At 41.1% G+C, this 13,621-nt stretch overlaps 1 protein-coding gene across 1 annotated transcript in view; it reads right to left on the reverse strand.

Annotated features, from left to right (window-relative positions):
* Positions 1 to 7,411: 7,411 nt before the first annotated feature.
* Positions 7,412 to 13,621, reverse strand: part of LOC119738043 (ataxin-10-like) — a 43,322-nt gene continuing 37,112 nt past the window's right edge. The window contains exons 8-9 of the mRNA XM_038212763.1: positions 9,364 to 9,427; positions 7,412 to 8,303 (exon numbers count right to left, since the gene is read on the reverse strand). Coding sequence (XP_038068691.1) covers positions 8,122 to 8,303; positions 9,364 to 9,427 — 246 coding nt within the window. The 3' untranslated portion in view covers positions 7,412 to 8,121. The remainder of the gene's footprint in view (positions 8,304 to 9,363; positions 9,428 to 13,621) is intronic.

Below are 13,621 nucleotides of genomic sequence, written 5' to 3' on the forward strand. Positions count from 1 at the left end.
TAAATATGGACCTAAACTATACTAGGAACGCTAAAAATCCCTGGATTTCTCGGTATCACTTTGACTGATACAGCGCACAAGCCTTCACAAGACTTCATTTTTTCCTTCTTTTAATGGCGAGGCAATTTAACTTAGCTTGCCTACGTTAAACTATGTCTCTAGTAGAGTACCGGTACTATTCAAGATACCATTTCCATTTTCAACATGGGCCAGCGCCACTTGCATGCTTTCAATACTTTTTTTGTATAGTTGTAGACCAACGTCATAGCCGGAGGTCTTCTATTGTGAAGGCACGCCGGTTGTAAAAGTACAAGAAAAAAACATCGCTGGTAAAAAGTTTAAAAGCCAGGGTGTCCTTTTACCAATTATGAAACGTAAGTCAACAGTGGGAGAAGGGGTTTTGAGGGAAAGGGAGCCGTGAGCTTTGAAAAGGATTCAATGCGTGGAGGGATTAAGGAACAAAACCGTACGGTTTTGTTAACTGTATCAAAAATTGGATACATGCCTCCAGAACGCCACACAAAAAAATCGTTCATTCTGGAAGTTTATGGACACTTCTGTACAAAATCATAACAATATTGCATTTAGTTTTGAAAAGATATCTTTAGGAGGAAGATATTACACTATGGAAGTACACACACTTCTACCACAGAAAAGGGGCCACAGAAATAAAGCCTTCTTGTTTCGTCTCAACATCTGCATGTGTTCTTGCATTGTGATATATTCATCAGATATCCCATGAAGCGGCGTTCATGCTGTGTGAATGCAACAATACAATCACTACATTCATTCCATAGTAAACCTATTGGTTTTAAAATATATAAGTATGGTAAACGCGTGGAGAAAGAAACAGTATACGTAACACGAAACCTCAACTGTGATGAGTAGGCACAAATTCAAAGCAAAACCCAATGTGCGTAATATATAACAACACAAGTTTGTACTCCATTCATGCGCACTTCCACATTTTTCAAACTGACTTTCGTTTCCTAGGCTTCCAAGGTTTCTGTTAAAAGTCAGTCTAGGGCGTTCCCTGTTTACAGTAAAAGCTCTAGGCCTAGACACGCCACAGTTTTGAAATGCAAGATTACATTTTTCAGCCCGCAACTTTCGTTTTTAAAATTGGCAACAAAACAACAAGGGATAATCTGGATCATGCACAGTTGGTGCACATTGCGCAACTTCTTTTGAGGGAAAAATGATTCACAAGTTAAGAGTAGGCTATTTGTAAGGCAACATGAGTCACAATTTCGGACGGCAAAGCCCGATCGTTTATGTAACCACTGGAATATTGTGAATTCACAATGCGCTACTTGTAAATAAATATCATGTTTTATATACACAACAATTTTGAAACAACCTGGTGCTTCGAGTCTTTATTTTGTGACTTCCGAACAACAGACCCTTTGCGTGGCAGACATCTTGACGGTGCAGAGCTTCTGCTCCACGCGGATACGAATAAGACGACCTATTGGCATTCTTTGGAATCACAACATTGAAAAGCCCCAACACAGCTGCTGTATGCACCGGGCCAATAGCTGTATAACTTGCGATACTGACCGAAGTCGGATTGGAACCCAGTACTTACACCGTACAGCAGCATTACCGACCAAGCCCTCAAAACATTCATTGTGTCTAAAGCTTGCAATGCATTTGTTCCAGACATAAAATATTGGCAACTTCCCCTTTTTGGAAGGCATGTCAAAACCTATCAGCCATCAAAGCCCGGCCGACAAACATTGACAGTCCGTCATGAACTAACCAAAAACTTCCCCCGAATCGCTACCCGTTATGTCGGTGCGAGGAAATAATATGTCATAATAAATGATACATGGACCCCCACTTGGGGGACGTTGGGTTTCCTATAGTAGATTTGTTGGCAAGCCTCGACTGTTCGAGGTTCATCAGTCAATGCAGGAAAAGCTTGGGCATGACTTGGGGCAGGGGTATATTATACGGAGTGGCAGTTTATCGGGGTTGGCTTGATGTCGAACCTGTGGGATATGGGTCTGCTGTCAATCACTAAAAAATGCTAGAGGGACCGCATTCCCGCTCTGATGCAATACAAACACGGGGGAACAAAAGGGGCAACCGCGAATTAATTTTCTTTGGGCAATTCATGCGGGAAGTGTATATAATTAGGTTACTGTATATGAAGACGTTAACGTCAGGTACGGTACTATAGGCATGTGGTTTAGGCTATAAAATGTTGGAAAATAAAATCACACGGCAGTCCTTTATCGAAACAAGCCTTTCGTATCCAAAAGTATCATGCCCTTTTCTATATAGGGCAGATAATCTAAAACAAAACAATATACAAATGCAAATAAAAATGGACAGATAAAAGCCAACGATACCCTTTAAAAATATTCATTCGAAAGTTTCTTTCAATATACCGAACTAGGCGTGCGTGCAATTGGTTAAAGTAGCATGCGGTCCAACGTTTTGTTGCGATTTGGTAAAACCTTTGGTTGTTGAGCGCCTTTGAGCATGCTGCAAGATGTACCCACTGTTGGCTGAGCTGTGCGGTGAGTATTGCGTGCAGTAGGCCTCTTTTTGACACAATATTAAACCAAACACGAATACACGAGTTAACATCAGAAATGCCCAAAATACACGTACCGTTTACTCAACTCAATTAAAACGGTCATCCGTGGCGAAATAATGTCTCTACTTCACCACGAATCCATGTTGGAGTAAAAGAAAATTATTATCCAGCTCAATTTGAACATATAGAGATCAGTGATTTTGAACCTACTTTTTAGAAATAATTTAAAGGTCGTCTCCAGCCTTCAGCATTTCAGCACTTGGCCCTTCGGGGATCGGCATCATATCTGAACGACTGAAGAGACTGGCCTGGTGCTGGTATTTTCGGTGATGCGATTAATGTGAAGCAAGTGCACTTCAGTTATCAATCAAACTTGTTGACTTCCAAAAAATGTCCTTGTAAAAAAATGACTGGCCACACACGAACTGCCAGCAAGCCGCGCGTGCTACCCACCGTCAACTTGTAAAACATTCAAACCCACCCACACGTCATTATCATGTCGCATTGAGCCATGGCTTCAGAGCTGCATTTTGAAGTTCGAGTGAACTCCCCAGTCCTCCTGGACATACGAGCTATCGGATAATAACTCTACCAGTGCGTCATTCCTATAGTGTATCAGTCCGGGACATAATTTGATTTTTATTGGGGCGGCATGAATCCCCCTTTTCTCACGGCCCAATTTCTCCGCTCTTGGATGCCCGTCGTAGCTCATTAGGCTTTCCGCGGCTCACCCAGCGTCGCACCCCGAGCCTCTGACCGCGAAGGAGGCTCGGGTAGCCGGGTTGAAACGGCTACAGTAACCGCTGACTTCTGGCTGGGCTACCGGAGGATAAATTGAAATGCCACGATCACGTCATGTCAAATCGAGACGGTGTTTTGTGTGTGCTCACGAGTGGGTAACTTTTACTAAGTGAGATTTCTTTTTTTAAACATGATCGTGCGGGGGATAGCTGAAGGTATCACAAACAATCCCCGCCGTGCGTAGTCGGGCCTTACGTGCTTTGGCAACGTTTAACCTTGTTGTCACATTAAAATGTCACGAGAATGTCGAAGGGATGCATGTTGCGATTCCAGGGAGGGATGGATGTAAAAGGACTGGGTAAACTGTTTGGACATTTGGGGTGAAGGTTCTCTGATTGAAAGGTTCTATCAGAATTGGCTAGTATAGAGATGCTCATCAGCGGTACAAAGACCGAGTTGCTGCCTGAGCTCGGGTATTGGCTCAGCCGGGAAAAAAAGGTGCTTGGCAAAAACAAGTTAACAGCCAAGATGTCATACAAACTGTAAAGCTTGTGACTAGTTATCAACTTATATTTGACAGGGGACACAGAATCTGCTTAGCAATATTTTAAATTTCTGCCCAACAGCATCATAAATGAGATTTGGCACGAGATGCTCATGACAGGTACAGGGCGAATTGTTTCGCAACAGCTAAGCACCGACACATACTTCTCGGCAAAAACAGGTCATCAGCCAAGATGCCACACAAACTGTATTGCTGGTGACTGGTTATCAACTTATTTTTGCTAAGAACACACATTTGCTGAGTAATTATTTTTTGCTTAACAGCTCAGTTATGAGAATTGGCACGAGATGCTCATCAAAGACAGGTAAAGGGCTTATTTTATTTCTAGAGCTGCAGATACGCACTTAGCGCGAAAAAGATGATCGGCAAAAAAACCCAGGTCATCAGCCTTGATGTCATGCAAAATGTATTGCTATAGTTGCTGGTTATATCAACTATTTTTTGCTTAGAACACACACTTGACAATAAGCTATATTTTGTGAGTAGCAGCCTTACGAAATTGGGCCACGAACAGTCAAGGGCAAGATGATGACGACTCAAATTATTACCATGGCATTAAATGGTGGCGACAGTGATGACAGTTTTAGTGATGGACGTTGTGGTAATATTGAAGATGATTGGGGTGGGTGATGATAGGGAGATTTATGGTGGTGGTAAACTGGCGAGGTTGATGTTTTCTATGACAGGGGTGATGTTCATGGTGATGGAGCTTGCATCCTTGTTAGATGATAAAAATAATGTGACATGGCATATCAAAATCAAGCATATTTTGGGCAAGAAGTCAATTTTGAGTTATTGCAGTTTTTGTAAAATATCATCCTTGCTCTTTCAAACACCACCTGTGCTTTTTGACATTGGATATTCCAAAGCAAAGGTATTAGATTGTGAAATCCGACTGTCAGAATTGTCAAAAATGAGAAATAGTCCTTTAAAGTTTGAATTTGGTGAAAAAAAGGTTATCCTTATCAAACAACAAATTGTAAAACAACAAAGTTACTAATGTTTCAACAATAGTAGCGTGACAAATTTCAAAAATCTCAACATCGCTGACTGTCACTCCCATGTCATTTTGCAGCGTTTTCTCCATTCGCAGCTCTGCCCAATTCAGCCTGTTTTCGACAAACCATGTCATATTTATGCCAGGAAGTGAAAACAAAAAGTATTGATAATGGCGACTGTTTTTTTTTATTAAGGTAATAGGAATGCTGCTCCTATGATTCTCCTAAAGTTGCCTGCAATGAAATACAACGCTTTTGACAAATACGAATACAACCAGAATGACACAAGGTTAACAGTTTATATCTACATGTATAGTTCATTATTTTACCTTTATTCTTTTGACAAGCATTGACTCTTTAACTAGACAATACAGACATTCACTGATAAAAGTTGACATACGGTTGACAGTTTATATCTATAGTGCATTGTTTTACCTTTCTTTCTTTTGACAAGCATTGCTCTTTAACTAGACACCACAGGATTTCATTAATAACAGTTGACACAAGGTTAACAGTTTATAGATATACATTGTATAGTGCATTGTTTTACCTTTATTTCTTTGACCATCAATAATTGGGTCTTTAAGTACACAATACAGAGACAATCACTGATACAAGTTGACATAAGTTAATACTGAGTCACATCATCAGAACTCAAAGGTCATTCAGAAGTCTGGGACATCTTCCTGGAGGAGTAATGGAATAGTGCGAGTCAAAAAGGTTAGGGCCATGGTGTTCATTACTTTGGGTTTGTAGATTTGGAGTTGCAGGTTTGTGATGGGGGGGGGGGGGAGGTGGGAGATGTCTCCGCAAAAGGGTAAAGGGTGGGCGTCGAGGTGAGGCTGGGAAATGGGTCTCGATTGAAATTTGGGTTCGGAATGTAGACAGATTGAAGGTAGGTAACTGGATTTGGGTTGGGAATGGGGGCAGGGAATTGGGTTTGGGTTGGGAATTAGTAAATCTGGATGTTAAGTAAGCAACTGGGTTATTGCGAATGAACTAGTTGGGAGGTAAGGACACTGTGTTTGGTTATGCGATAAGGGATAGTTTGGGAATGTCATTGCCAGGTTAGGGATTGCATGTGCAAAATGCAAAAGGTGAAGTTGGCTTTTGGGTTGACACAGTTCCACAAGAGGCAAGGAACTCGGTTTTGGGAATCTAGAATTGCTGGCATAATATTATGTGTTTTGGATGTAGAGGGAGATTTGGAGAGCTTTTTAATGGGTCAGGGTAAAGAAAAGGCCAGGGAAGCAGATTTCATTAGCTGAGCATAGTGTGGGGCAATGCAAATCTTGACACTGAGATTGGATTGGTTGGATGCTTGAAAGACGAGGGCTTTGAAAGAAGATGCAGGCATTCAACATGGCTATCATAAGTTAACTAATGATAGTTTGAAAGCTGTACTGCGGTAAATGGTCATCACGGACCACACCCTCGGGTGGTAATGAGGGCAGGGCAGGGCACGTACTGTTAACAATCAGGGAAGTGATGATGATTTGAACCAATGCCTCTTCCTTGACTACTAATAGCGCTTCTTGCCCAGGCACTTGGCCTGAAACCGACACTGCTCTAGCTGGTCTATTGACCAAGCTCTGGGGTTCGGAATGACGCGAGGCATGCATGACTGAAAAATCAGACAAAAGATGTTGGTTTGGATCGCCAGTCACTTAAAGGCATATAGGATCATTTGCATTTATCCCAGAAGTAACCCACTGAGTTATTAAAGAAAAAGCTAATTGGGAATAACTATTGCATCGGTACTAAACACATTGTGAAATTAATCCATCTGGCTTGCTGTCCTTTAGAAGAAATCAAAAAAATGTAGGTGTATTTCCAACAATTAATCAATTGACTTATCATTTGAAATGAAGTGTTATTAATGCGATTGTGTTTCGTGATCAAAAAGGTTAGGTTTTGAACTTTCTACTTTGGATTTTGGGTGGTGTTATTGTTGGAATCAAACAAACATCTTCTTCAGGATGTGGCGTGGATGGCTGATGACAATTAAACAAGTGACTATGGAGGGTCAGTTGTTATTAAACCATTACGTCTTCATTGTTGACCAATTGTACATCCTACGTACTCCCAGCAATCTGCCTGAGAGCCACACAGATCTAGCTGGTGATTGCTGACCGGTGATGGTTTTATGCACTCCTTGCAAAAAAAAGTAGATGATGCTTCCTGACCACTCACACATGTTTGCCTTACATACCGTACCTAGTGTAGCCATTCCTTTTGTTTTCATTTAGTAAAGAAAATCAGAGAGAAAAAACTTGCTTTACTCGCACTGTGAACACTCTTTCAACCCAAATTTTTGATCATGATTAAATTGAGTGTTCTCTTCATTTTGCGACAGATAACCCTAACCCAAACTTTGTGAAAAACTTTGTGTGGACCTGAGCAAGTCCACACAATGTCTTCACTATTTGCACTGTGTGGACATCTTTTGTTCACAGGTCCACACAGTGACTGGACGTACTACCTGGGCCAATTTCATAGAGCTGCTTAAGCACAAAATTTGCTTAAGCACACAGAAATCTTGCTTAATATAATCAGGTTACCGGCCAAAACTCCACTCGATTGTTATGCTAAGTAAACAACAGCTAAATACCAGTCACAAGCAATGTACATCGTATGGAGTTTTGGCGGGTTACGTGATTTTACTAAGCAATGTTTTTTCGTGCTTAAGCAAATTTTGTGCTTAAGCAGCTCTATGAAATTGGGCCCTGTCTACAAGAGCTACGTGTGTAGGACACACCAGGTGCTGGTTTGTGTGTGTATAGTGTGAAGTAAGCACATCTGCTTTTATGCAGGTTGTACCAAGGGTCCAGCGGCAATGCAGTCAAGAGTCTTCCTCACAACTTATATTTTTACCCACTGATGAGTGGGTGCTTGTGCATAGAATCAAAAACCACTACTTCTTCCTTGACAACCGATAGTACATCTTGCCCTCATGGCACTCAGCCTGAAATCTTTACAGCGCTCATCAGAGGCAAGTACTGACCAAGACCTTGGGTCTGGAATGAGGACAGGAATTCATGACAAACAATCAGAAAATAAATAATGTTTTTGAATGTCATTCACTTAACCCGTCACTTCTTTCTTGACGGCCGATAGTACATCTTGCCCTCATGGCACTCAGCCTGAAATCTTTACAGCGCTCATCAGAGGCAAGTACTGACCATACCTTGGGTCTGGACCGAGGACAGGAATTCATGACAAACAAGCAGAAAATAAATAATGTTTTTGAATGTCATTCACTTAACCCGTCACTTCTTCCTTGACGGCCGATAGTACATCTTGCCCTCGCGGCACTCGGCCTGGAAGCCGTACTGCTCCAGCTGGTCATTGTTGACCACTCCCTGGTTGGACATCTCAGCGATGACTGCCTGGTTCTGCAGGTTGCCGTCGCAGAGGTTTCGGATGGCAAAGATGGCCCACTGGCTGATGACTGATAAGCCAGGAAGAGATGGCAGTTAAGGAAAGGCATCCCTCCAACTGTAAATAGTCAATATATATCAATTAAAGGTACTTTCATAGGTACGGTATCTTTGGAAATAACACCGGAGGAGAAGTGCATGTGTAACTCATTAGATTAACATCCACTGAGACTAACACTGCAAAATATTTATACTTTTTACTTCAAAACAGAATAAGTCTCTTTTTAGAGACAACGAGATACCTTACATGTACATGTATGTGTTGCAAGCCTCAAAGACAATGTTTTTTTTTTTAATTTGGGGAAATGTTTCTATTTGAAATGTTTCAATTTGAATGGGCTACAGGATGGGGGCAAAACTTCGAAGTCTTCCTATATAAAGCTTATCACAGTTAGCGCGGGGGTTCCAAGCCCCACCTGTTTAATCATTCAGATGCTTGTTCTAATTTTGGGGAAAAAATATGACACTTTAGCACAGCTTCACCCAATTGTCCAAATTTACAAAATAGACAAATCACATTGCCATCTTTACTTAATCAGTTCACGTCAGATGGTTTTGTGGTATTAGGAACGGATGATGGATAAATACGGAACGAGAGAGGCCGGAAATATCTGTCTGCGACACGCTCACAGCGAGTGAAGCCGGAAATATCAGGGTGTGCTACCCGCAGATGACGGCCTGAGCACGTCTCGCATAGAGGTTTGTAAAAAATAATCACTCGCCTGGGTCCAGTCAATGCCAGCGTTAACTGGTTTAACAGCACCTCCGATAGAGGTACATGTACATGTACCAAGTTCCCCCTTCCCAACTATATACCTCCGTTTCCTTCTTTGCCACCCTCCCCCCCACCCGCACCCCACACCTGGCAAAGAAATTGACTTTGCCTTTGTAACAAATTACAAGGAAACAAATATTGGCTGCTGAATATAAGGAAGTGTTCTTTCCAAGGACTGAAGGCAACCAAATGGGAAGTATCAAATTAGGCCATGCCCACACCACATCGGAAAATAATTTCAAACAATTTTTGGAGAATTTTGAGACCTTTGGCAATTATACATTAGACAAGGATACATGGATTGCTGTCGTCAATGTTACACTGCTCCAGTATGACTGGGATACCATGGAGCTCTCGCACCTGCAGAATTGAAAAACAAAGAAATAACAAGATTTGAGTTTCTTGATGAACATGGAAGAGAAAACTTGGAATGGTCTGAAACAATTACAAATGTATTGTGAAACACCATTCTATCAGGGATCTCCTTTTTAAGAGTGAGGAAACAAAATATTCAGGTTAGCGCAGTGGTTACTTTCCTTGCCTTCCACCGCTATGGCCTGGGTTCTAGTCCTGCCCGGACCACATGTGGATTGGGTTTTCAGTCCCTACCTGATTCCGTGGATTACCCCAGAATATTCTTCTGGGGTTTTCCTCCCACCTCTAAAACTGTATTGTCTTCTCATTGTCTTCTCTCCACAGGTTTCTTCAGGCTTGCGAGCTACAGTGCCTAGGGCGCTTTTGAGGTATCCTTGGTTTCATTACCATAAAGAAATAAAATAACAATACAATAAAAATCTCCTGTTTACAAGTGTGGAAACACACTATTGTCCAGAGGCATTGTTCCAAGCCATTGTGGCTGATTTCAAGGCAAGTGTTTATGCTCAGTGTTTGAGGCAGGGCAAGATTTGTTCTCCCATTGGGTTGGATGCCAGTCATAGGTCTTCCTCCCACATGCGTCGCTGAAATTTCCTTCTGAGTATTCTCTTGGCAGATTTTTTTGTCTGGCACAAAAAAAGTTGCTTCACTTTTCCAAGAACTCTTGGCAAACAATAAGAAAAAAATTTGGATGAAAAATCAATCGAAAAAACTGACATGCGGAAACATGTAAATGCATATGTTGTCTATTAATTCTTCAGATGGAAGGTTTGAGACCAATTTTGGGGTTCAAAAGTTAACTCAGACCATTTGGATACAGTCTGGTCCGAGTCATGGGTTGTTCCAATAGCACTAATGTGATCCATCACATTATTCTAAGTTGAATAATGACAAATTTATATAGACAGCCCTAAAGGAATTTAGCTAAACCATGTATGAATAAACACACCTGCTAACAAAGGATTCTCTCTTAGTTTAAAGTTATAGTCCATCATTTGTAATTTGTGCATTGTGTTCGTTTGAAGCAACAAAAGTGCTCAAAATCTAAAGAAGGGTACTGAAGAACTAACCTGATAAAGTTTCAGCTCAGCTTCAGTTGTATATTCTGATTAAAACAGCATTCTAGGATCTCAATTTCAAATCAAAAGTTGCTGAATCATGTTTTGAATTGCGCCTAAATTCAGTGTCCGAGACACATTCTCACTGAGCCGAATGCAGCTACGCGATGTCGCGCACTGATCTGACGAAGTATAGCAACCGGGGGTGCGTGTGCGTCGTGCCAATGCTTGCACGCGTTTCGCCGAATAACAAAACGAACTACTAATTCAACTTTTCCTACGGTGCGTCTTAAGAAGCACCGTTGGAAAGGCCTTCTTTCGTTGATTACCGCAAAATGACAGCTTGCCAGAAAGAATAATTTCACAGGGAGTTTAGTCCCCTTACTATCTTTCAACCAAGTATGTTTTTCAACAATAATTACGCCAGCTCCTTTTCGGATAGCTGCAAATGATGGACTATAGCTTTAAAAAGGCTTGACAAAGATAGTTACGGTTAGCTACATTTTGTGTAAACTATAAAATTGGGCCACATGGCTTAAAACAAAAATTGAAGAAACCTGTAGGGTTGCATAGGCCTATGGGTTTTCTGGTTACAAATCTGAAACATGCAAGCCCCCCCAGTCCAATTCTGAATTCTTTTGGGTTGTGATTTGAGTTGTGGCCCGAGGGGCATGAGTATTGTGACACAGTCAAGGTCTGAAGTTAAAAGATATTATTACAGGGCTTAGCTGACCACAAGTCAAGGCGGAAAGTACCAGCCATTTTCCAAACTACCACACTTCAATTAAAGGGAAAATACAACATTTGCAAACATCCAAATATAAAACTACCAATTTATTTTGAAAAACCTCACTGGACTGTTAGCGAATGACAGTCTGTAAAGCATCCTGTAAAATCATGGCACCTGGTATACTGTCATTTTCAAGAAAAGTGGTATTTTTGTATCCATTTCCAACGGTGGTCGGCCGACCAGTGTTGGAAAAAAACTGGCTTTTTTTTTCTCAAATACTTGCCCCAATTTGACCATATTTAGCTAGTCCCTATTTGTTTGCAATTGATTACACACTTATGAACGGATACAAGCCAGCTAGACTGGTTCCCTGACCTTACAATGTTTATAAACTGCTCTGTTTCCTCTTAAATGGAGTCAGGGATCCAGACTACAGGAAAATGATTGTTTTTCTTGCTTTTTATAGCATCTACGAACCCAAAACGTCAAAAAAGTCAGTGTAACAATATTTGGTATTACCAACCCGGTATTACCAACCCCCCAAATTCATCCATTTCTGACAATTACAGCAAAAGCAAATGATGTATTCCCTTTAAACAGGTACATGGCCTCAGTATTTTACACCTTCAAAACAGCAATCCACATAGTGTGGTTCAACCAGGGCAACTGCGAAACTTCAAACACACAGAAGTCCTTGAAATCAATTAAAGAGTTTGGCATTCACCGAATTAACCAACCGTAATAACCCACCATAAATTTTTATCGCCCACTTTTTAGAGTTCTTCCAGTTTTGCCATGAAAGAATAACAGACTCAGTTGGCTTTTTGCGGTCTTCTTTTTTTTTTTTACGAAGTTAACGATAAAATTTGCATGGGTCCTTGAGGGTAATAATAGTAAAGTATCGCATGGCCACATCCGCTAGTCAATAACTGTGGGAGGTACCGGTAGTTTTTCCCGCAACTATTTCTGGGGTGTTTACGATTTCAAATTAGGGTTTTATTGTGGTGTGTGTACCAAATGGAATTTTTTACAAAGTACATATAGGGTAAGATGACATTTATGGCAATGCTCAGCTTTTATGTTGATCGGCATACATTTGGCTGTTACTGCTTGAAAAATGAGCCTTGCAATGGAGAGAACTTTGGCGAAGAGTGTCTTGACCATACATGTAAATTAAAAGAGTTAAGCTGAGGAGTAATCACCAAAACTTAAGGTGGAGGTGCGTAGTGTTTTGAAGTTGCAATGTTGAGCAGCATTAGTTCAAACACAATAAATTAAGAAACCAGTGGAATTCTCCCTGTGATTTTCATTCAGGGTTGGGGAAATTTTCATTTTTGGGTTGGAGAAACTGTACTGTAGAGATTAGGGAGGTGAAAAAGCTCAGTGTACAATGCATTAAAGGTACAGTCCATCATTTGTAATTTGCGCATTTTGTCCGTTTGAAGTAACAAAAGTGCTCAAAATCTAAAGAAGGGTGCTGAACAACTAACCTGATGAAGTTTCAGTTCAGCTTCAGCTGTACATTTTGAAAAGAACAACATTCTAGGATCTCGATTTCAAATCAAAAGTTGCTAAATCATGTTTTGAATTGGGCCTGAATTCAGCGTCCAAGACACATTCTCACTTAGCCGATTGCAGCCACGCGATGTCGTGCACTGATCTGACGAATTATAGCAACCGTGCACGCATGTGCGTCGAGTCAACACTTGCGTGCGCTTCTCCAAATAAAAAAAACGAACTACTAATGGAAGTTTCCAATTTAGACGCATCTTTAGAGGCATCGTTGGAAAGGCCTTCTTCTGTCGATTTCTTCAAAATGACAGCATGCCAGAAAAAATAATTTCACAGGGAGTGAAAGTATGTTTTTCAACAATAATTATGTCAGTTACTTTTTTGGATAGCTGCAAATGATGGACTGTAGCTTTAAGCATCATGTGCACAGATGAGCACCAATGGCTGTCTCTGCGCACAATTTATCCCAGCCACTCAATCTCCTCACAACATTTTAATGTACTCGTGTTAAAGAAAACGCACTTTTGTCCAAGACATTTACCCCCCGGTATTCTGAGGTTTTCAGGATTGCATTGCGCATTTCACACTGCAATATGCACATTTTCAGCATGGCCCAATTTCCAGCACAGTGCCAACATTTTCCTCATCCGGAAAAATGTCCCACGTTGGGAAGAGGATGCCAGATTTCCCCCCTTACTTAGCATGGTGGGATTGCCACGGTAACTGTCAATACATGCATGCCTTGTCAAATCTCCGGCAACAGTCAGTCAAGCTTATCATCAGAAAGACAACAAAATGATTGGCAGCGCATATAAATTTTCGCATTGTGGCACAAATTTGTCAAAATGTGTGTTTAGTGTACCCGGCCCCTACAATTAG

This window comes from Patiria miniata, unplaced genomic scaffold (genome assembly GCF_015706575.1).
Source record: "Patiria miniata isolate m_02_andy unplaced genomic scaffold, ASM1570657v1 HiC_scaffold_3, whole genome shotgun sequence".
Classification (NCBI taxonomy): Eukaryota; Metazoa; Echinodermata; class Asteroidea; order Valvatida; family Asterinidae; genus Patiria; species Patiria miniata.